Source organism: Equus quagga, chromosome 3, assembly GCF_021613505.1.
Source record: "Equus quagga isolate Etosha38 chromosome 3, UCLA_HA_Equagga_1.0, whole genome shotgun sequence".
NCBI lineage: Eukaryota > Metazoa > Chordata > Mammalia > Perissodactyla > Equidae > Equus > Equus quagga.
In genome coordinates this window covers 8,972,590-8,998,299 of record NC_060269.1, presented here as the reverse complement: position 1 = coordinate 8,998,299, position 25,710 = coordinate 8,972,590, and the positions used below count along the sequence as shown (strand labels likewise).

General features: G+C 38.0%; 2 protein-coding genes across 4 annotated transcripts in view; one reads left to right on the top strand and one right to left on the bottom strand.

The window, feature by feature from the left end:
* Positions 1–16,554, top strand: part of LOC124237259 (uncharacterized) — a 73,831-nt gene extending 57,277 nt beyond the window's left edge. The window contains exons 7-10 of the mRNA XM_046656719.1: positions 3,556–3,751; positions 7,576–7,677; positions 13,081–13,257; positions 16,470–16,554. Of these exons, the coding sequence (XP_046512675.1) occupies positions 3,556–3,751; positions 7,576–7,677; positions 13,081–13,257; positions 16,470–16,474 (480 nt within the window). The 3' untranslated portion in view covers positions 16,475–16,554. The remainder of the gene's footprint in view (positions 1–3,555; positions 3,752–7,575; positions 7,678–13,080; positions 13,258–16,469) is intronic.
* Positions 16,555–20,277: 3,723 nt separating this feature from the next.
* UGT8 (UDP glycosyltransferase 8) overlaps positions 20,278–25,710 on the bottom strand; it is an 81,011-nt gene continuing 75,578 nt past the window's right edge. For all 3 annotated transcript variants that reach the window (XM_046655598.1, XM_046655599.1, XM_046655600.1), the window contains exon 6: positions 20,278–22,900. In XM_046655598.1, coding sequence (XP_046511554.1) covers positions 22,537–22,900 — 364 coding nt within the window. In that variant the 3' untranslated portion in view covers positions 20,278–22,536. The remainder of the gene's footprint in view (positions 22,901–25,710) is intronic.

Sequence of the window (25,710 nt, the reverse complement as noted above, 5' to 3'; positions counted from 1 at the left end):
TGTCAGTTCCAGACTCTATCCTAATAAAATAATGCAAATATTGCAGAAGTAGCAAACACAAAGATATTCCTGAAAGTATTTTTCATAATAGTAAACAATGGGAAAGAAACACACAACAAAATAAAGTTATATATTTATATAAATATATAATAATTAAGTAAGCTATGACGTATATACTCTGATAGACTATCTCACAAGACTACAACTGATAAATACAATCCTTAGCAGTGTGGAAAAAATGTATACTCTACAATGCCAAATGAAAAAAAAAGCAGAAAAATTATATACTTAGACTTCTGCGATTATGCTGATGAAAAAAAAGTATAAATAAGGGAGACAAGAAAGAATACTCTAAACAAGGCCATTCGCATTTGGCGAGTTACGTATCGTTTCGTTTGCTTCATTTTTCCAGCTTTGTTAGTTCCGCCACTCAGCCTTTCTCAGCTTCTGTTTCTTTAAGTATAAAATTGTGTTGTGGGAAAAACATAATGAGGGCAGGCTGGGGGCACACTAAGGCCTCACTTAGAGCGGGGGATCCGAATCTGACGGCCAAAGATGCCCGTTGCAGCTTCAAAATCTGGATTTGGGGGGCAAGAAGATAAAAATCAGTCCACTCTTCTGGAAAACAGAGGGGCTTAAGAATCATATATGAGAGCAAATCAGAGAAAATTAAATACTATAGAAGATACTCAAAAGCAAAGGTAAGGGCTTCAGTTTCCTGGACCTTGATGTCCCTGACAGACAGACGGCATTCATACCCTCTCACAAGCCTGTGACATTCCTGATGCCCCAGCTAGACACTTTCTCCCGCTCACCAAAACATCAGAACAAACGTGAAGGAGAAGAGCATCCTGATGGTTACTCTGAGTTTGCTCTATCTTTTTAAACATAAGTCATTTTGACACACATTGCAACTGATCATACCCCCAGTGTCTTTTAATTCTGGCTTTGAGTAAAGCTCTTACTTTCAATTTCCACAAGAAGACTGACTAAAATAGGTTGAAAAATCTTTGGTGGAGAGGCATCTAGAAATAGTGGGTAAAATATACCTTTGAAATACGCATTCTAAATGTCCTGACAACATTAAGCTCTCTTGTTATTATAAATTCTCACGGGATCTCACACTCGTGTTGAGTTCTAATTCTGTCAATGCCAATTTTCCCAGCTATGCGGACCACATGCTCCATGAAGCTGCGGTCTGCTCTTTTCCTTTGTCTCTCTAAACACAATGTACTTGCACTTAGTAGGTACTCAGTAAATATTTTCTGAGTAGATTAATAAAAATGATAACTGTCCTTAGAATTTTGACCGTGTGTTCAAATATTGTTCAAATAGTTCAAATATTTCATTGTTTATTTCAAGTATGATTAATGCAGTGGAGCTTATTTAGTGTAAAGAAAACACATATTTCCCCTGAGAAACGTTAGTAATTTACATTATTATATCCTCTCTTATTACTTCCCTGTCAGTTCACAGGCTAAATCAACATCGCAAAGCGAGAACTCCACATTTAATTTAATCAATATAGACACATTAATGTAAGTAAATGAGGCTATGAAAAATTGAGTTTGGATTTAAACACCTAAAGTAATTAAATTAATTGGATAATTAACAAAATTCCAATTCCCCTTGTAGTGTGTGGACACAGCATTTAGAAGAATAGTTGTGATTTTTTTCCCTGCTCTATAGTAGAATTTTGTTCCAAAGAGTAAATAAAGCATATGGATAGTCATAAAAGTCAAAGCAGATTGGGATTCAGAGGGAGCTTGGAGTTTATCAAATCCAATACTTTCATTCTAAAAATAAAGTTGAAGCTTAAAGATAATAAAAAATTTGTCCCAATTTCTGTTAGGAGCTATACATCTGAATACAGGCTCTGACTGTCTCCAGCAAAGTGTTTCAACATGGTGACGCAAGCTCTAAGTGAGTTCTTTTGTTAAAAATATAGATAATTTTGTCCCTTACAGCCTAGTAAAAATCAATGACTTCATTGTTTGGCAAGTTATTTTGCTTAAATAACATACAAAATGGAAATGTAGGTCAACAAAATTTGCGGCTGCTAATTATATCGTTACTCCATCATCACCAAAATAAAATGGAAATACAGTATAATGAATAATCGTAGATTATGGAAAACAGAAAATATGTACACTGGTCCTCTATTGGCTTCCATCTGAATTCTCTTAGAAATCCACATTACTGTAATTCACCTACCCAGAGCAATGTGTGCTACTTCTATTCAGAATTGGAGGATATCAACATAAGCTAAATATAACTGCAAAAATAAATATATTTATAATATAAGTTGGTGAACAAATTATTTTAAATTTTATTCTCTACCCAAATTTCTCACAATAAAATATAAAAACCTTTGGTAAAAGTTTCCTCTTCTGTTTTCTGCTTTCCCTTTTTTCTTAACCAGTTATAAGGTATTTTTGCTGAGGAAAGAAAGTTTAGTAAATTTCTTCATTTTGTTCCAATCTCCAACTTCTCTCAGCATCTCTCAAGATTATATGCACTATTGGCAACTTTAACTTTGAAAAAAGTGAATAATTAAATCTATATTTCACCACTAGAGGTCACCAAAGATTTGTTCATAACATCAGCAACACAGCATGTAGCTGTCTGACCTCTCTGGCTCCTATCAGAAAAATTGTTCTATTTCTCAGCACAACCAAGAAACCAGAATTTTAGTAAAGTATTCTTCATGCTATCTAATTCCTCAATGCTTACATAATGTGTTATCATGTGCAACAATGTCTTTAAAATATATAAAAATAACTCAAGGACATATTAATAAGTCACTTTATCATTTCAAAGTCCTAATAGATCCAGCTGACAGGTGTTGTCAACTCGAGAGTTATTTCATAATGAATACATATATATTAATATATTCATAATGAATAAATATGAATATTATTTCTCTCCAATTTTCATTAGAAAATAAGCATAAGTTCGCCTTTTTCACCCATGAGATCCTTATTAATGTAGGAAATTATAACATTATTTGCCATTGAAACTCTTCATATCATTATAAATATTATTATGAGCCCAACATGGAGAATTTGACAATTAATTTTACATGTTTAATTGACTTAAATAATTTGAATATATACTTTTTATTCATTGAATTTATTCCCACAAGAAATGATAACGGCATTATTTGCTTCATAAGGTTTTAGGGTAGAATTCCTTTAAAGAGCAAACTTCCATGCCATATGTATAATTTTATTTGAAAAGTCCAATCTAACCATCTCTTTTCTTTGTTTAGGGTGAGTAGGGTGAGGTTCACCTGGTTGGCAGACTTTTAAACCTAAAGAGATCAAGAAGGATAAATTGAAAATAATTTAAATAATGAATGTTATCTTAAATAGAGATTTTTTTCCTTTATGGTGTGCTTTCAGAAGCCACTTTCAGTATTAAGCGTTTTCCCTGGATGTGCTTTGTAGCATCTCTTTTTTTAAGGCATAATGAGGTATAATTGAAACTATTTTGATTGAGCATTTTTTTTTTTATCTTCCTTTAACCAGTCACTAACTATAATTTGCTTTCTAGGACCTAGACAGTGTTTTTTTGCAGCTTTCTCAACTTAAGGATAATCTCTATGTTTTGGAGAATACATTGAATATAACCAGGATGGGACATTTAAATTCATATATAGCACCAACTCAGCCCTTCCAAGAAAAAGAAAAGAAATTTTCTACTCCAGGACTGCCATATGTAACGTCTAGTCAAAATTATGATATTTCTGGTATGTTGATCATTGGTTATACTGATAATTTGCTTTAGCATAATATCCAGAAAGGGCTTGGTATATGTGTAATTCATTGCCTAGCTTCAGGCATATTTCCTAGCACATATTAGGAAGTCTGTATGTGTTTGTTGAAAAAGTGAAGAAATGCATGAATGATACATGACAATAATCATGAGAAGAGAGACTTTGGGTTTTTCCATACCAATCCCTACTTCTGTAAATAATCCAAATGCCACATGTAACCTTAACAACAATAAAATACTGGCAAAGCATTTTAATATGAGCAATAACTTATTTCCATAACTTACACTTACAAGCAGGCAGAGATTATCAACAATTCATCAATGGAGAAAACCAGCAGCCTGAGATAAATGAATTGAGAAATCAAGTCACTGTATTTAACAAGCCTTTCTCTGAAACTCTAGCGTGGATTTTCCACATTCCTTGCAACGCAATCACTTTGGTATTCAAGGCCATGCTGAGCAGGGTAGTGTGGAGGGAGTTGTTATGCTTTAAGGGATGCACTGTTTACTTATATCTAAGGAAGGGTATCTATAAGATTCAGTGTTACCAACAGAGAGAATATATGGACTGCCTCTGGTTGCTCTCACACTCTAATGGAAACATCACCCCTTAAACCTTCACTTACTCAACACGTTTACCTAACAAGTCCAAGTACCAGGCATTACCCTGGTCGCTGAGGACTCAGCATTGAAGATCTCTGCTCTCGAGGAGATTGCATTCTCATTGAGAGAAATAAACATAAACAAGGAAGAAAGAAATGCATAAATAAGATGATTTTCAATACTGATGAGTGTTATGAAGAAATCAAGAAAGAGTGATTAGATAATCAGCCACTGGAGAAGGGTGGTTTAAACTGAGTGATCAGGAAGGAACTCTGAGTAGAAGGCATCTGGACAGAGGACTGAATGAGGATAAAGGGCGTCCAGCTGGAGATGGGAAAGGGGCCATTCCAGGCAGAGGGAACAACAGTGCAAAGACCTTTAGGGGGAAATGAGTTCAGCAGGTTTGAGAAACAGGACTAGTCCTGTATGGCTGCAGCTTAGTGAGCAAAGTGGAAAGTGCAGCAGAGCTGGCTGAAAGCACCGGAGACCACATGCAGGACCAGGTGGGCCACGGGACGATGTTAGGGAAGCCAGAGGGTTTTGACAGGGGAGTGAAATGACAGGATATATGTTTTTTGAAGAGGACCCCGGTTGTTGAGGAGACCTAGATATTAGAAAGCCAAGAAGGGAAGGCGAGAGATCTTTTAGGAGCTTTGTACAACTGGCTAGATGAAAGATTATTGTGCCTCAGGTGGAGAGAAATGAAAGGTTTCAGGAAAACTTCTGGTAGTAGAGTCAACAGGACTCAACTGTTTGATTGGAGAATGAGAAAAATATAGCAATGAAGGCATTGAGTGACAGGGTGAGTATTAGAACTATACACAATATGGGAAAATCTCACGGGAAACTAAAAATTCTGGTTTTGACATTTTAAATTGTAAGTGCTATGAGACTTACAAGTGAAGGTGCCACGTAGGCAGTTGGTTGGGAACTGTAGGGGCAGGTCAAGGCTGGAGAAACAGATCTGGGGCATCAACTATGCATAAGTCAGAGGCCTGGTGTCTGTGGGATCACATCGGGAGAGGGTTACGACAGAGAAGAGAAAGGCCCAGGACACCAGTTCCGGGGAGCTCTGACCTCTAGAGGTCTGACAGCAGAGGTGTAGCCAGAAATCAAAACTGAGAAGCGGCCTTGAAATAGGAGGGGCAACAGGACAGTACTTGCTAGGAAACAATAATAGCTTTCATTTATTGAGAAACATCACATGCCAGGCACCATTCTAAACTCTGTTCACGTATTAACTCATTGAATCCTCCCAACAAATGTAAGGCATAGGTAAACACAGGTGCTATCACATTTCTCCTTTATAGAAGACGACATTGAAACAGAAAAATTAAGAAAAGAAAGTATTTCAAGACAGAGGAAATTAGGTCAAACACACTAAGAGGTTGAGGTTGAATAAGATAAAGATGCAAAAGTGATCCTTGAATTTGACAAGATGGAGGCCATCGGTGGCCTCGGAAAAAACAGTTTCAGTAGAATGATGAGGGTGGGAGCCCAAGAAAGGTGGGCTATATAAAGACTGAAGGGACATTTTTGAGAAGTTTTACAATGAAAGGGGAAAAGAAAAAGGAAATTAGTTGGAGGGAGACATGGTATTAAGAATTTTTTTGAAAGGTGGGAGATATCAAGAAATATTTTTATTCTGCTGGGGATATATATGGAGAGAAATTAATACGTGAGAAAGATGGTGAGTATTGCTGTAGTAAAACCTTGAAAAACCAGGATGGGATCCAAACCGCAAGCATAGAAGAACTGACTTGATGGGAGCCAAGACATCATGTGTTTTAACGATTATCAAGGCAAAAAAGAACGTAGATACAGAAGCAGAGAAGGCTGGTAGATTTGACGGTGAGCACAGGAGGAAGTTCAAGACTATTTCTGTTTTCTGAAAGAAGGATGATGTAAAGTCATCATCTGAGCCTGAGGAAGAAGAGGGACCGTAGAAGGATGAATAAAAGACAAGGTAAAAATAGCAAATTGACTAAGAAAGGGAAGAGGCAAGGGTGGGCAGTGTGCAGAGCCCATTTTAGATCGAGGCCATGTGTATAAGGAAAGACTGGTGAGCACTGTGGTGTTCTCCAGTGATAGTCAGCTGTCTGGTGTAGGCACAGAGCAGGTAAATAGTTGAGTTTTCCCAGGGGAGGAAGTAGATAGGGTTGAGTTTTCCCAGCGGAGTTCGATGAGGATCTACACTTGGAAGTTAGCGCAGTGGTTAGCTCAACGTACTATCCAGAAGTGTGCCTTTGCTGGACTGGAGTGAGAATTCCTTCTGTCTTCACTACCTGCCTCTGAGTAGGACAACTTGCACTTTGCATGTGTGACGTTTATAGAGCCATGGCTCACAAAGTCCAGTACCAGAGTAGTGTTGCATCTTAAAAGTTTGGGATTTCATTTTTAACTCATATTATCAGCATTTATATGGCTTCAAAGAAGTGAATCGCAGCAAGTTGTTCTGTCCTATTCTCTAGGACCCCGAAACTCTGGGGATCTTCCATTCATCCAGCCTAACGGACTCATTTGATTCATGCCATCTGATTTTTTTATATTTAGTCAAAATTTCTCTTAGACTTCTCAAAAGGGTAGCTAGTGCTTGGTTCCTTGAGCTACTTGGAGTCACTCTTTTCATGTTCGTCCTTGTCACCATGGCTATTTTAACAGAGAGTTGGTTGAAACTGCATTCGAGAATATGAATTGCACTAGAAATCTCAACCTGGGCGCTTTCTACATCACACCTCCAAAACCCTCTTGCTGTCAAACTTATCATTAGACAGTAGTCTTTGTGCCAAAGACAATGTCTTAGTCAATCTGGTATCTACAACGCATAGTTGTACTATGTACAAGGCATAGTTCTGTGCCTCGCACAGAGTGAGCACTTCATAAATGGGTCTTTGAATGAACAAAGAAGTGAATGATCCTGCTGAGAAGTCTAAATACCACACACAGGCAAGCTTCATGGAGAAGACCATGAAACATTAACCTGTGGGAACAGGTGGGCTTTCATTGTGTTTACACCTGAAAATGTTTGCTTACAAAGAATCAAATATTCTGTTCCAGGTCACTTGGTGAGATGATTACAGAGTTAGAGTGATAATTTAGACCCACATTTTGTTTGCCTAGATATACTACACCAAGCACGTGACCTTTCATTTTCTTAGACCAGGGTCACTGACTGTTTTGTTCTCTTTCAAAAAGTTGTTCCAGAACCAGCATCACAAGATCTTAAAGATACAGTAGATTCTGAAATACTGGAAGAGAAACCCAAGACAATCATTTCATTCATAAAGAATCTTTCAGGTAAGTTTCATAGTTTGATGCAAAGCTGAGCGCCCGTGCATATCATCTGGAAAAGATTCAACAAAGAAGAAGTCATTTGTCTCCATACAATCTGCATTATTTTTGATAATATCTATCCTGTAAATATTAAATGTCAAGATTTTAATTATATGTACATATACTTTTCTTTTGCCAAACCATTCAATATGTTTTTACGTATTTAAAGTAACTCTGGGAAAATAAATATGTGCTTAGTGCTAGGAGAAAGCTAGAAACGGGGACTTCCTTGATATACAGTGGTCAAAAGGTAACAGTTAAATATATTTTGTCTCATCATATATAATTTTAGCCCTATTCCCACTCCAAATTCTCACCCCAGGTCCTAATATATGCTGATATGGAAGAAATAAGACAGAAAAGAACTAGAGTTCTTTCATTCATTCAACAAACATTTTACAGGTGCTCCCTAAGTCTCAGGTCTGTGCTAAGTGCAGTGAATACAGATATAAAAAGTCACTAATACAGTGTCTTTAGTGGAGGAAAATAATATGTGAATAATTATGATGAGTGGCCACGAGCACAGAAAACCAAAAGAGAAATTGGAGGCAGGTGGGAAAACCCAGACTGAGAAGTCTCAATCTAAGAGGTAGTATCTGAGGTGAGATTTGAAGAGGAAAGAGTTAGCCAAGGAAAGATGAGGGCAGAATTGGGGAGAAGTGAAGGAAATGACAGAAGGTGGTGGGAATGAAAGAAAGAGAGAAAAGGAGACGGCGAGGGGGAGGGGTAGGGAGAAGAAAAGAAGGAAAGAAGAGAGGAAGGAAGGAGAGAAGGAAGGAAGACTAAAGCTTATATTTATTAGAGAGCATGATGCATATGAGAAAATGTAAGTCTTTCAATTTGGCTGGTAAGGAGGTGTAGTAAGTGGCGAAACGTGAGTTTGGGAATGTTGTCAAAGCTCCAAATATTGAAAGGGCTTAAAAGCCAGTCTAGGTTTTATCTTATTGTGAATAGAGAGCTACTTAAAGACTTTGAGTAATAAGAAGTAACATGGTCAAATTTGCATGTTTAGACAGATCATTCTTTAAATAGAAGGAAAACAGTTTGTAGGGAAGGGAATCTGGAAGCAGGAAGAACAATTATGGAATGTGGTAACAAGGCAGGTAAGAGGTAGCCCTCTGAACTAAGGCAATAGTCAAAGGGTAGAGACTCGAGACACGAAGGAGTAGAATTGGCAAGACTTGGTTACTGCATGGAGGTGGTGAGTGAGGAAGGAGTCGAAGACAATCCCAGGGTTTACGGCTTACGTGATCATATTAATGCTAGTGTCCTTAATTAAGAGAGGACATGAGGAAGAGGAAGAGACTAAGGGAACAGGGACAAGGCACTGATAATATTGAGTGTTCTATGTGTCAGGTGCTTTCCTCCTGCCACAATTTAATCTTTATTTGCAGCTGAATCCCAAACACACATCTCCAGCCGGACTGTCTTTCTTGAGTTCCAGATCTGCACATTCAAATGCCTTGTGGATATTTTTATTTGCACCACGAAATGAAGAATTCCAAAGTGGAATCTAGATAATGAAATTAGACTTAGACACTGAGGGGAATGTGTGTGAATTTTGTTATTGTTTATTTTGTTAGATTGTGATTTTTTCACTGAAACTATAGAAGAGAGGGAAAAGGTAGATGTGTATACAGATAAGAGAAGTGGCAAGATGAGAATGAACACTTGCTTATGGACATTAATTTTTTCAGTAAAGTAAAAGCAAGATCATCTGCTGGAACCAATGGAGGTAAATTGGCAAATTAGAAAACCTGAGGGGAAAATGGCGACAGTTTGAAATAGCTTTGGAGAATGAGAGAGCTGACATAGAACAAATAAATGATGAGCAGGTATCATTGACAGTTCAGTGAAGATGAAAATCTTGATTTTTTAGTAGCATCAATCCATGTGGCCGTTCGATTTTTGCCAGTATTGCTCACCAATCCAGGGACAGGAATAGAGAACACAGGGGTCAGCCCGATCCAGGGCTGGCCTTTTGCTACATGGGTGCAGCAGGAAAGTAGAGGCAAGAGTTTTGTGAGTATAGACAATAGAATTTTTAATTAGGGATGAAAGGCCCAGACTTATTATCAAAGAAAATACTCCTAGAAGGAATATTTTAGATTGAAAGAAAAACTGGAGCACTTATGGAAGTGGACACTAATAACGTGCAGTGGAAATGAGTACTAGAATGACAGGAGGCTAAGTCAAAGAGTGGGATACCAGAGTAGAATATTTCGGAAGTGGATAGAGTCTGAGCGATAAAAAGCCCAGATTTGGTTGGCAGCGATGACTGAAGAGGAAGGGAAGAAAAGGTCAGTGACTTTGACAACACCAAGGAAATATGATACTAATTTGGTCCACCCACTGATGGTCCACCCAATATTTGGAAGAGCTTTAAAGGCCACTAGTTCAACCTCCTTAAACAGAACCTTACATTAGAGTGTAAACTTCAATAAATCTTGGCCAAGAAGCTGTCATTGTAAGTATAAAATAGTGACCCATTACAGAACCTCCTCTAGGAATTATTTAGCTCCCTTATTTTAGTGTAAAGTAAGTCAGTGACACTTTTTTTTCACTTAATGATTATTTGCATATAGTGGTTTGTATTTTTTCAGAATGTGGTTGACGGGATTTGGAGAGAAGGGATTTATGATTCCCTCTTAGTCAAGAGCACTTGAGCAAATCTCCTACGGGGGGAGCAATAAAGGATGTAACTAAGGTTCCCTTAGATTTGACATTTAAATTACTTTGCATTGCAGAGGCGTGAAACCAATCTCCATTTTCCCACCCCCCCCCTACTGGTGCCAGCTGTGTTACCTTAAACTCCAGGTTTGGCAGCATACCACACAGCTAAATTCTATTTCTTTTAACCTTCATATAAATGTAGCCCTGGACTGAATGTGGAACCAAATCTAATTCAAAACATCAATCTCTATACCTAGAGTTTTGAATCTATTCGAAGATTACACCATTACCAGCCTCTCGCAGAAGGAAACTCAAGGCTGCTTGCTTCCCCAGTCTCTTTTTTTCATTTTCTCTCCAAAAATGAGTCAGAATCAAGGAGAAAAGTTTTATTTCCCTTCTTCCCCAAGGAGGAGGAGTGTTGCTTATTGCCAACTGCAAGGCTATAATAGGTCCATTGAGCTACAACAATCTAATCAAAACTGAGTAAAACGGGTTAGAAGATATACACAGGGGCTTCACACATAACTCGAAACTTTTCCCAATTTTATCACTTTACAGCCTAACAGTTCTTCACCCACTGGCAGAAAAAAGTTATTGAATCTGAGAAGAGAGCTCACTGTTGAATTAATATCACAGTGGGATGCCGTGATTGCTTCATTGACCACACTCTGTAACCACACTCATTCCCTTCAGCCAGGCTCAAGTTTGGTCACCCTCCCTTCCACACTTTTGGGAAGCTTTGGAAGCCGCAGTGGATCTGATTCTGGGACCCAGGTTTGGTGTTTGGAATACGTGATTTTGTGAAACAGAGATGAATAAAAACAGAGAAAGAACTGCTAAATCAAAAGCAAAAAACTGTAGAAAGAAACAAAGATTAATTGGATAATATACATGGCTAGATTTAAAATCTCTAAAAATGATAATATATAACATTGCTATTATATTTCCTGTATATTACTCTTGTTCCTGATAGTAATTTCTCCTTTTCTGCCACAGACAGCATTATGTGGTGATCTGTGCACTCCCACTTACCCCACGACCGTCTAGATAATCACCGTCCTTCTTCTGTTACTGTTATTCTTGAGCACTCTGTCAATGTCCTAGGTATTTTTCTTTACCATGTTAAGTAAAAATATCTGATAAATTTTTTCATGAGTTTTTTCATTACCAGAACGTAATCTTTCTTATGTTGAAATGAAAAATTCTCTTTCCCTTTCCCTCAAATTAGCTAAGAAGAAGCTGGGCATATTATAAGTGTTTTGCAGATTTCCTAAACCAAGCACAAGCAAATTTAATGGTGGTACACTTTGGTCTTTCTCTACAATTTAATTTGATAGAAGGGCCCGTACATTATGTCAAATGATCTGTAATACAAGCTTGACACCAACAGTGTTGAAAGCTGTGCCATATGACCAGGTATGCAGCACTCAGGTACAGAAACAGACATCCTGGGGAAAGTTATCGAACAGCTAATGCAATGCCAACTGTGTTCGATAGTGATAAACCGACGATCCACAGGGAAGACTGATGTCAGTTAGAAAACACATTCCTTAGGATGGTGGTCATCTGTTCTTCACCACATTCACTCCTGTCAGACCAAACTATGCAGTTTCCTAAGGGGTCACACTGGTCCATGACTTAGTGCCTTTGACCATAGGACCATGCCTTTCAAAAATTACCTCTATCCACTTCTCTGCCTGTTGAACTTCTATTCCTTGTGTATAATTCAACTAAAACAACCCCCAGGTGGGACATTCTCTCATTCTTCCTATGCCTCAATGGCACATTGTCTGTACCTTCAGGACAACATATATTCCACTGCCTATTCAAACTGCTTACTTGCTGGTTTTGTCTCCTGGAAGTCAGGGACTATGGCTTCTTCATCCTTGTATCCCCAGTATCTCATACAGCGCCTGGCACTTTAGAAACACAGAAAACAATGTTTGCTTGTGTTTTGATAAAGGCAGTATTTAGAGCAGTGAGACGGAGAGGGCAGTAAGAATACTGACAAAGGAAAGTTATTTAGTAGTGTTATAAATGAAGATAACATTTGATTATATGTAAACTAAAATAAATTTTACAGACGACACCCAACTCAGCATAAGAGATGTCAGTATATTCAGAACTGATAACAAAGAGAGCAGGAATCTTTTGATGCAAAATTAAGAAATGTTAGAAAAATAGGAGGTAAGAAATAAATGTAAATCAGTTAGTTAAAGATTCAGGATGAAAAGACCATTAGTCAGACGGATGTTTTTAGTAATAGTTTCAGGAGATAAATAAGATCAAATAGATATATCAAAAACCAGAGTATACATGAAGGAGAATATTCTATTAAAATGATTATATTCATAAATGAAGCAAATAGAAAACAATAAAAACATTAAGTTTACGGTTTAACTATAAAAACACCATGAGAATACAGTAACAGAAAGATTAAAGTAAATGATTGGATAATTCAGTGTGGAATGATGAGAGGCGATAAACTTGGTGTTGAACGAAAGGTGAGCAACAACTGGCTTGTTAAAGAGATGCACAGCAAAAGCCAGGGTGGAAGGTAGAAATGACCTAGGTGAGACTGAGGAACAGAAAAACCAACCCAATGCAGACAAAGTGCTGCTCTGAAGGGCGGGAGACGTCTGGGGTGACATTTGAAATCTGAGTCGAAATATACAAAGCCTTTCATTTCCACAGATCTTCAAGTCTTTTTCTATGGTGCTGACAACGATGTAAATGGATATTTAACTTACAATGAAATAGCGAGTCTTCTAGGAGGAGAGACACCAGAACAAGAGCAACTGGAGCTGTTTGATGCCGATAACAACGAGATGTTCTCCTACCTTGAACTAATGAGAGCGTTTGGACTGACTGGTAAGGGGCTTCAGAGGCTGGAACACCAGTGAAGGTCAGGGGACACGTAGACTTGAACAACGTTCTGTGTTAGAGCCAAAAACTAACAAGCAACCCATAGCTTACAATTTTTAGTTTACAATTGGAATTCAAAAGCAAAGATTATAAGAAACCCTCAAAAGTAACAAAGACATAGGGCACCCCATGCCATACACAATGATAAATAGAGTAAGAAATCATTCAGTGTAATTGCATATGAATGGAGGATTTATGTCTGCTGGAGGTTAAGGAAAGCCACAATGTTTTCCCCTGTGCAGTAGGCCCCCCTTATCCCCAGAGGAGACTTCCCAAGATCCTCAGCGGACGCCGAAAACCACGGATATCATCAAACCCTATATATATAGTATGTGTTTTCCTATACATACATACCTATGATAAAGCTTAATGTATAAATTTAGGCACAATAAGAGATTAACAACAATAACTAATAATAAAATAGAACAGTTGTAACAACATACTGCAATAAAAGTTACCATAGATCTGAACAACTTCAGCATACGATTTTTTTTTTTCTTCCCTTATTGAGAATTTCACCTTTTCTCTTAAAGGCAGCGCTTTACAGCTTCTCTTTGGCACATCCGAATTGCTAGCATCACTACCCTTGGGCTTCAGGGCCATTATTAAGTAAAATAAGGGTTCCGTGAACATGGGCAGTGCGCTATGGCCACAGTTGATGTGATAACCCAGAGGGCTGCTCAGTGACTAACAGGCGGGCAGCCTGTACAGTGTGGATCCACGGGACAAAGGGATGAGTCATGTCCTGAGTGGGATGGCACGAGATTTCAACATGCTACTCAGAATGGCACACAATTTAAAACTTATGATTGTTTCCTTCTGGAATTTTCCATTTAATATTTTTGGACCATGGTTGACTGCTGACAACTGAAACCGCAGAAAGTTAAACCGCGGATCTGAGGGGACTACTATACTTGCTAAAAGGATGTTAGGATGACACTCTTAAGACTGGAACTTTAAAGCCTAAAGTAGTAGAAAGTAAGAAGGAAACTAGAAAGCTGCTATTCATTTAACAGAGTAAAACATTAAAGCACTATAAACAGGATGAAATCATAGAGAATCTAAAACACCTTTTAAAATTGTACTACTTACCCATCTGCTTCCTTTCTATTTAGTTTTCATAGAATCCATGTGTAAGGAATTTGAATACATTTACCATAAATATCTAGCAGCAGTTTCTTAATCAGGGAGGCGGGGAAGAGCAGAAGGAAGCGTGGACGGCTATGAAGAGGAGGTGTTTGATCGGTAAACTGAGAAATTCTGATGTGGGAAAAAAGCAAACATTTTTAGGTCTTACGTCTTTCGAAGACATACTAGAGCTGAGATCTGAAGCTGGTAGATCAGCAGGACACACTTGGGCACAAAAGTCCAGCAAATGCTAAATTTAATCGATTTACTTTTAAAATTGGAGAATGATAAATTATTGAATTGCTGTCATTTCCCTCTTATTTGAGAAAATAAACAATAGCCAGTGGAGATGTTTTGCCCCTTCCCATCTCGGTGCGAATGAACACATGAGCTGACTCCAGCTGCTCCTCCAGGGTAAAGCGACATTCCCAGGGGTCACGTTTGTTCATGCTGAAAGAACACCTACAACACAATAGGGCCCACACGCCTATAGATGCCCAGAGAATGCCAGTCTTGCATTTGCCGAATCCCCCTGACTTCTCTGGGTCCTATATTTGAGACCTTTAAAGGTCTTTGCTTGATTTTGCCCCTTCCCATCTTCTCTCTTGCGGGGGAAAAAAAAAAAAAGATGGATGACCATTCCAAAATATAAATTGCATGGTTGTTGGAACTACCCACCCAGTTCAGATGAGCCTCACTGGAACATCGCTAAAATATACATTCTGAAGTCATTTTTGACCTGAAACTGCTGCCTCTTTCCCAGGTTGTCCTTGCTTTGCTACCCACTCCTTTGTGTTTATTGCTCCCTGAAAAATGAACCCCCTGCCACAATCCTGGTTAAGTGGGTTTTTTGTATTTTTTGAGGAAGATTAGGCTTGAGCTAACATCGGCTGCCAATCCATTTTCTTTTCTTTTTTTTGGCTGAGGAAGATTGGCCCTGAGCCAACATCCATGCCCATCTTCCTCTATTTTATATGTAGGACACCTGCCACAGCATGGCTTGACAAGCGGTGCATAGGTCCGCACTCGGGATCCAAACTGCTTAGCCCTCGTCGCCAAAGCAGAGTGCACAATCTTAACCCCTGCACCACCAGCCTGACCCACGAGATAAGTTTTTGAATGTCTTCCACCTATCAGTCCTGGCCCTTTCTCTGGCTCTATCAGGCAGCTGGCTGCAGTTCCAGCATCTTCTGCTTACATCAGGGATGTGAGCGATGCTAAGTGAGTGAGAGTTAGAGAATCAGAGATAACATGCATCCCGGGCAGCAGGCCCTTTCAGCAGCACCAATAATGAACATGAGGCAGGCTTCCCCTGGAGAAAGGTAAGGTCTCTGTTTGTACAAACCAGCTGTATAAGACTTTTGACTCATAAGAAGGGGAGCATGGAGCGCTCGCTCAGAGAAGCATTCTCCCCAGAGCTCCAGAGCTGCAAGGAAGCACTACATGCACACTCATGGTTTTTGATGGACCTTACTCCCTAAATGGCAGTTGGCTTGTGCAGACAAAAGATTTTTTTACATAGCTGGACATTTTCGCAATTTGGCCTTCTGTAATTTGGAATGCTTGAGCTTCCAATTGTATTTCCATAGTCTGTTAAAAAACAAAAGCATCATTAGATACACAGCACAATCCATTTGCCATAAACCTGGAAATGGTAGGAACACCTTAAAAAAACACTGAACAGTAGAAACCCAGGAGAAGAAACGGAAAGCTTGGAAGCAAGACGATGGGAGGGACCAAGTAAGGGAGGAAAGATTTATGTATATGTGGTATAAAATCTGGAACTGGAAGCCGACAGACTCAAACTTGAAGCAACTGTGCTTTCAAACGGTCAAACTGACTATCCATTCTCTTGGATCTGTGAAATTTATTCAGAGGTACTTGAGTACACTTCTCCTCTGCTTTGATCTTCTTGAGACTCCAGATGAGAAACTCTTGTGTGTCAGTTGAATCCATTGTAGGAAAAAACATTGTAACTAGATTCTAAAAGTAGCTTAAACTTCTAAGTCTCAAAATATTTTTTATTCTAGAATAAATAAGAAGAAGGAAGTTCCAGAAAGAAGAATATCTTCGGAGCAGTGGCTTGATTTTATTTTAAACAATTTCATCCTATTTTCACAATTTTAACAAGAAGTGTTACAGAGGTACATCTGACCTAGTTGCTAAAACTGGCAAGTTCTTTTGAAATTTATTCAAAGAAGTTTTTCTTTCTTGAAATAGACTTCAAGTCCATAATACTGCCGTTCTTAAAAAACACAGAGAAAGAATTTTTGGTTTGACTTAATTTTTCAGAATCTAATTTCTAAAGAATTGTTTAGTATAATTTAAATGCTAATTACACACATGCACACACACACACATAGTATTGACATATATTTAGATTTTTTTTCTCATTTTGTTATATATAACATTAGCATTTGCGCTTTTTTTCTATTGGCCAAGGCTTAATTAATTGTTCATACAAACATTTCTAGGCACTCTAGAACTACCTTCTTGCTCATATGTTGAATTTCTTGTTCTATCCAGAGGGCAGAATCAGGACTGGAAGCAGAATTGATGATTTTCATGATACCATAGCTTTGTACTTCCTAGATGCCTGGTCTCCAACTGCCACTTCCTTTGATTTGTGAACAAAATGCATAGAAGTCAACCAGAAATATAACATTGCACATCATAGTTAACTTGAAATTTACTGTTACATGCAATTTACCGAACATATTTATTAAAAAATCCCCACTTTCTGCCAAAAGTAAGGAATATTCATGGGCTTCAGGCAAAGTTCCATGAGGGTAACTAAAGCAGAATTAGTATAACTAGATAAATTCTTCCTTTCAAACATATTAGTTATTTGACATTCTAATGCAGTGCTGTGCTAAGAGTAATAGATCCTTAATAATAGCAAAATTATCCGCTTGTATCTAGGATCCCAATAACAAACTATTCTTGGTTACATTATCTTTTACTTATTCCTCACCTAAATGGAAAACTGATCTTAATATTAGATCTAAGGACCCATGGCTTAGTAGAAATTATCTTTTAAAAGAGTGGCTAGTATACTGAATTCAAGTTAATTCTGCCTTTGTAATAAGGAATGATCACTTACTGCATAAAATAGAATTAATGAAAGAGTGAAAATTAACTGTAGACAGAAACAGAGATAAAACATTTTCAGTTATCTAAAATTCATTGAGAACTTAGGTTTTATTAGTTACTAAATGAAAATGCTTTGTAACACCCGAGATATTTAACGCTGACGTCAGACTTCTTCGAGTAGATCTATACCATTACAACTGTTTTATTTGAATGACAAAGCATAATTTACACGCAGTTCTCATTTTTCATTCTGAACTTGGATTATACATTGCTCTGTTGAAAGAAATTTGCTGGTTTTATTACACTAACTAGGCATCTTATCAACAATCTTGTGGACTAAATGAATTAATTCTTTCTTAAGTTATGCCTTATTTACCCAAAAGTAAAGAGTGTGAATTATGTAATTGTTGTGTGCCTTTCGGTTTCCATCTTTGAAAACTAAGAGCATCCATGCCATTCGCCCTCTGGCTCCAACTCAGCAGCCCAAATACCCAAGTGGTTGGGGGTTTGTAACATTTTGCAGAATTTGTAGAAAAACGACAATATGAGTATTTTAATTGTATGGATTTCTAAGGCGTTTCTAACTAAAATTTGTTGGGAAAAATGTTTTTGGTCTATGTTCAAAACTTTCACAAGCATTTTTGCAAGAAACATACATCTTTAAAAGCTGGCTAAAAATCTTACCATCTCAGAAGTGAGGAGGATAAGAAGCTCTTTAATGCATATTTCAGAGAGTTTTCACTAATATAATTCACATAATTCTTAAACTTTGTCAGGTAAGATTTAAAAGTTTTCTATTTCAAATTGTTTTTGATTAGAACAATCGAACGTGATTTTATATTGATAAACCAGTTGAATTACTTAGGAACAAAAATGAAAAAGAATTAATTATACTTTCCAAAATAAACAGATGACTAAATTATTCCTTGAAATTGTTTTGTCACCTTACTTTGGTTCTCTCATTTTTAAACCTTTTCTTTTCAAAGTGGAGCCATTCAATTTTCGTAGCATTTTGGGATTTGGTGAGTAGCTGAGCTAGGAAGAAAGAGACAAGACAAACTGTGATAGCCAAGTGTACCTCTGGCACCTGTCACCACCAGGTGAAGAGAAGACAAAAAATGGTTGGTGAATGAATGAACAAAACGCATTTCTTTAAACAACAACTTTCAAAAACTGAAAGCACAATAATATGAAAGAGGTTAGTCCCGTCAGTCTATCCAGCGCTAACACCACAGATTTGAGTGCTCATTCTGTGAGGGCCGTTATACTAAATGTTTTAAACACATACACACAAGTGTTTCAAACATTTAGTATAGAGGCCAGCACAGAGTGAGTGTGTGTGCGTATGTGTGTGTTCGTGATAAGCCCATGAGGTAATTATCACTATACAGATAAGGGATCCAAAAGTTAAAGATTAATAAACATTGGAGTTAGCCTTCAAGGTCAGGACCCTCAAACAACCAGACCTTGAGTTAAAGATGAGAGTCTTTAAAAAAAAAAATTACATTCATCAGGATGTTTCTGATGAAGCAACTAATGACATGGGAGCTGTATTACAAACAACCACAAAACAAGCCCATTGTGAGTGTAGAGTTCAATGGTGCCACCAAGGCTCCTCTGATGTGTATTCTTGCCTCCTGGTGCTGCCACAGTACCCTGCACATACATCTACCAGAGCCCCCAGCACGTTACATTATAATTACTTACGTGTCCGTGTCTCCCACTAGATCATGAGCTCCTTGAAGGAGAGATGACCCTTACCAACTGTAAGTTCCTCTGGTACCTAGCGTTGTCTGGTACAGGATAGGCAACCGCTGAATGTTGAATGAATGCCACCCCCTCATGGCAGTTCCTCTGTTCTTGCAGATAAATAAATATTCTTTCTTTAAAGAATTCACTACAGTGTGTATTTCAAAGAAGGTACTTACCATTTATAAATAGCAATGGTGTACAAAATGTTTTCACAGCAACAAATTTTTTCACGTTAATTTCAGTGCATGTTTCATGCCCCATCATGTCTAATTGCAGTGTCTAATGTGCCTAATTACAAGGCAAAGCTGGAAGCAGGGCACTGAGGCAGGCTATCCGCATCTATCAGGTCATCCAAGAACAAATACTCTTGTAGTTTTGGTGGAAGCAGGAAAGGGGCGAGAAAAACCCATAATGCTACATTTTGTCTCTCCAGTGCCTCACAACTACTGGTTCCAGGCAGGGAAGGAGGGCAGGGGCACACCTGAGACCACGTGAACGTGTTTTTTGAAGTAGAGTCCCTGAGGATCCAGTGTGGTGGATTCCAGCCCCGCGGGAGAGGGGTGATGTATATCACAGTCTAGGCGGCGGGTCCATAGGTGGTCGGGTAAAGTTCCCAGGTGATTCTCTGAGGACAGAACCCCCAAGCTTAAGGTGACAATCACCAGACAAGACCTTACCAGAAAATGATCAGGGTAGTACTAGGGAGTCTGACAATGTCCCCAAATTGTAATACAAAGTTTCTATATTCTCAAGAGAGAATCTCTAGCCTTCTCAAACTTCAATCATAAACCACTGCTTTAACCCAAACATCAGCTCCTTCCCATCCTGGACATCCCAGTTCTGCCCCTACGTCCATGTGGAGGCATATTAAAAGTTTCAGCTCTGGAGGAAAAATGGATCAGTGTCTTAATTCTCATTTGCATTTGACGTGATGATGACAAGCTATGGAAATATTTGCAGAGGCTCTTTTAAAAAAATAAATGAATAAATACCTTCTTGAAAACTTTACTTTATTAGAGAATCTAGCCCAAGTGTGGAAAATTTAAAATCACTCTATTTACCAAAACTGGCTAACAATAAGCTTACTAGAAAAAAACAACAATGATCAGTAAATACCTATACTTAACATTTTTAATTCTGGGACAATTTTAGGATCCATGTTGATGTACTTGTAAGCTAAATCCCTGTGTTTAATAATAATAAAAAAAAAACATTCTCACATGTAACACACTGTTTTCATACTCATATACACATATAAAACTTTGGAGACCTTAGAAACATGTTTATAATGGATATACATAATATCATGAAATAAAATCTGAATAAAAATGTTATTCCAACAACATTTCTCTATTTTTAAATCATGTTTATTGTTTAAGTTGTATCACAGTGGAGATTAACTTATGCTTAATCGTCCAGTGAGTGCCAACTGTCAACTTCATCCAATTCCAAAAAGAAGTAAAATCAACTGATTCATACACTCTAAGTCCTGGTACCACCCCACCTTCACTGCCTGTGTCTTTTTTCCTTTTTAACGGCAACACTATGATAAGATTGTGAAAAGGTATAACTAATAGGCTTATATGTGTAATACCATTTCTTCAAGTATTCAGAGAGCAGTACAGTTTGTCTGCATTGTACATTAGAAAACTACTTGTGACATTATTTCTAAGTATAGGAGAGAGGCTCCTGGTGGGAGTGGAACGAAGTTGTATGTCATAGTGTATGACAAGGATTTACAGCATTCTAGAATTTTCACAACTCTTCCCATGTTAGTGAATGCCATTAGGTAAATGTATTTTTCTACTCTCAGCTGTCAGACATGGGATTTCAAACTACGAATAAATAAAGCACACACTCAACATGTGTAGTGCAAATGCTAAGTAAACAGAGTGACGTGGAATAAGCTCATAGTTGCCCACTGGTGAACGGTTCAGCTGGGAGGTCCTGATTTTATGGCGTCTGTGACTCGCATCCCTACTCTCAAATGAATACTGTCACTGTTCCAGGTCAGCAGACGACTGGAAAAGGCTGCTGAGGTGGGGGTCGAGGGAGGGAGGAGGGAAACAGAAACTCATCTTCACAAACAAGTGGTACGATTTCTCTGTCACTTCTGTATCTCATGTGCAGTTTGATTTGTTTACAAGATCTCAAACCTCTCAGATGCAGCAGGTACCGATATGGAAAATAGCCAATGTTCCATTGGAAAGAATTCAATGTTGGCACCTATGTAACACAGATTGTGTGGCCCAGACAAGAAAGGGGACGAAGAAGACCATTTTTAAAATTAAAACTTTGGAAATATAACATCTTAACATTCAAAAACTACATTGTAGAAAAGCCATCAAACAGGTACAAAAACATTCAAATAACAGCCCTGTTTAAAGATGCCTTATAAGCAATAGTCGTCAGTACTTTGAATATAAGTCAGAGCTTTGCAGCTTTGTCTTAATTATACACTTAACATTACTCATTAAAATGAAATAGAAAAAACTATAAAATTATTCTGGAGGCAAATTATTGGTAGGGAGAAGACAAAGTAAAATGTCACAACTAACTTACACATTTACTTAATGGTATGTTTTTTCTCCCAGAAGTGTCCATGGTTTGTAAGAAAAGGAAAACAAAAAAACAAAACAAAACAAAAATAAAACAAAAAGGTACAAAAATGGTGCCATTTATCTTTTCCTTTTCTTCCTCTGCATTCAGTTTTGAGGGAAAAGTGTTCTTTTATGGAGGTGTTCTGAGTTCATATATATCAAATTCTAAAAGAGAACCATTTGGATACTAACTGTCTTTCGATTTCATTCTTGAATGTGTTGTACCTTCAACAAATATAACAAGCAGCCAGCTAAAAATTCCCTTAATTAGGAAAAATATTAACACACACACACACACACCCCAACAAATCTTTTTAAGAGAAAGGAAACCGTACCTTATCTGGGACACACACATGTCAAGATTTAAAACTAAGGTCTGACATGGTCACTTAATTGATTTAAATAATTAAGGCTTCTAAAAGGTTCAGTGCCCAAACTCTCTGCCATCAGTATTCAAATAAAATACATTTTTGCATTTTAGGTTTGTGCTTTTTACAGCCATCTTAATTCCATAGAATTTCATTAGTAAGATCAGATAAGGGAGTGTTAGAATTGTTTACTGACGTTTTACTTTTAGTAGTTGTTAGACTAAATTATAGCAATAAAAATTCAATGACTGAACAGATTTGTTATTATCCCATGGGCCGTTGGCTCATTTCACCTTCTTTTCGTGTTTAATGTGGCCGTTTCTTTTGTACTTGCCATTGAGGATTCCGTTATGGTAATGTCCATTAACTGAGCTATGCTTATTTCTAGACCACAAACTTTTGATTTTCCTGTAGATAAATTTTGTCACCCAGGACAAGAGGAAGTAAAACAAGGCAGCACCGAGCAAAAGCACAAAGGCAATATCCAGTAAAAAATACTGACAGAGAGAGATCTGATGGACCGCGGCACGGAGGTGATGGGCTCCATTGTGACGAAGAATGTAATCGATCCAGTAGACAGTCCGATTGACAGGGTGACCAGGCTGATCCTTGTGGATTTCTGAAAGCTTCTGGGCCCTCTGACGGTAGCTACGGAGTGGAGGCAAAACACAGAATGGTCATGGAAATACGAGTCTCGTGACTCTCAACCTAAAAATGGGGACAAGAAAGACAGCTCTCCTCTATGAAGTACCTAGCATGTGCCAGGTGCTGTGTTAAGCGTTTTAAACACATTATCTTATGTAACACACTAAAATAAATTTTAAACAGGTGAGGAAAAGGAAAATCAGAGAGACTAAATAACCTGATTATGATTACAAAGTTGAGATTCAGATTCAAGTTTTTCTGACTCCAAACCCCATGCTCTTTCCATACTCTACCATATACCTCTTACACACATGTGATTCTTCTCTCCATATGCTTTGAAATACTATTAATTAATCAATGGGTCTCAACCAGGAAGAGGAGTGCATTCATTAAATTCTAAGAGAGGGATGGTGAAAAAAATGAAGAACTTTGTCCCAACACCTTTTTTTTTAGCTATGACATTTAATTTTGTTCAGATTTAAAATAACACTAAATGATGGTGTGAGGTTATTGTGTTTATGAAACAGCTGAAAAGGGGTTGAGAAACACCACTATGAAGCCATATATGACATCATATGCAGTATGTATATATGCACATAAGTATGGATGGATGGATAAAGGAGACACCCTCTTAAACAGTTAAAAAAAAAATCAGTTAAAGGGGCCAGCCTCGTGGAGGTGGCGTCCCACACAGCACAACTAGAAGGCCCTACAACTAGAATATACAACTATGTACTGGGGGCTTTGAGGAGAAGAAAAAGAAGAAGATTTCAAGAAAAAAGGAGGAGTGGCAACAGATGTTAGCTCAGGTGCCAATCTTTAAAAAAGGAAAAAAAATCAGTTAAAGAGGATAACCACAAAAAGTGATAAAATACCATGTAAACATTTTAATATAAAATACATAACTGCACGTGTGTGTGCCAACCTGTGACACATGGCCAAAGCCCTTTTGAACATGGATCCCTCGTTAGAGTTTGCATTGTTCAGACAGAAGAAATAATTTCCAAGTGGAGGGATTATAAACCCCACATGGAGGATGTGGCCCTTGAACCGTGCTTTACAGAGGAACAAAAGCTTGGACATGTGAAAACTGGATGGGCCAAGAGAAGAGTGTGAACTAAATAATGAAGGTGGGAGAGCAAGAGTAGGCCCAGAACCAATTCATTTGGAAAGAGTGTGTGGCACAAGGAGTGTTGGCTGGAAGTTAAACTGGAAGATAAATCTTGCTCAAGGGTGCTCAGAAGGACAAAATTTGTAGCCTTGTTCTTAGAACCAAGGAGCCATTAGACCAGAGACTGGCCATTAAACCAGAGTTTGGGGGAGAGGATTAAAGAAAGGAAGAGACTGATAGTGGGAAGACCATTCAAAAGACCATACAAATGGAAAAGAGAAACTGCCCCACAAAATGGCAGTGGGATTAGACAGATGGGGAAATGGTGCGGTGGAAGAGCTGGCAAGCAGTTGGTAAGAGCCTGGATGAAATGCCAAGGAAAGGGAAAAGTCAGATGTAACCCACTGTTTCCAATTTGGATGACTCTCTTGGTAGCCATTAACAGGACATGGAAACACAGAACTTGGGACAGACTGGGGGAAATGATTCCAGTGTGGGACGGAATGAGACGTCAGGTCCAGAAAGCATTAGAAATGTGAGGTTAAAGGTATGGGATTATGAGTACCTAATAAAAAATCTACTCAGATATTTATGCATTGATTTGATAACCTTATTTTCTTTGGTATGATTTAGCTCAAGCCCTCAACATTAAAGTTTAACAAATACGAAAAGAACAAATTTGAGAAGTACTGAACAGTATGGTGTTGGGACTGAGAAATCACAAATCAAGATTGCTACTTGTAGGTTTCTTTCTACAGAATCACATAGGATGAGAAAATGAGAGGAAGATTATTATTCCTATACTGCAGATTAGGAAAGAGATTAAATGATTAGGACAAGGTCATACATTTGCTAAATGACTTAGCCAGAATTTCAGCCATAATTTTCTGACTCCCAGAGTCCATGATCTTCTACTAAGCCATATTGCCTATCATGTTGAAAATTTCATGTGAAAACTAAAGAACATTGTAAAATGTTTGTTAACTATTGTTATCTTAAATTGTTTTCTTGTATTTTGAATAACTATAAGTTAATTTAAAAAAGAAAAGGCCCATTTTCTCTCTCCTCATAGCCTCACAACAAAATTACTGATATACAATAAATTCAGTTGCTTTAAAAGTGTCAAACCTCACCCAGATATTAAGAGGCCATCCTCATCTTGCTTTGTAATCTATCATTATTTCTAATTGATGGCAAAAGGTAAATTAGAAACTTTTGATTACTCTATTTTGTGAGAAGATTCTTACAGGATAAAAGGCATCTTTAAAATACAGAAATGAAATATGGAATCTCAGAAAATAAAATTCAACATTCTAATTTAACAAAGAAGGAGAAGGAGGACAAAACAACCTTGGTCCTCAAGGTACCTTAATGTCACTGTGAATAGGACCCATTCTCTAGAGATGATTAAACGGATTGCGTGTGACGAGGGTGGTTCTGTGGGGAATCTGACTTCCGCCACCGTTGAATAACTGACTGCCTCGTATGAAACTCAATAGGCTCGCTGGTCCTGGATCAGCCCTTATCCGCCTCAGCTACGTGAGTATGGAGTAAGGACTCTCATCAGCCAGACCCTTAACGCCTACCCAGGAGCAGACTCATAAAGCTGGATGCCTACGAACCAACCAATTTCCCCTGACTTCCTTTCAGAAGCAGCAAGAACACGGATCAACCGGGAAGGAATCTGGGGGTCTCACGGATA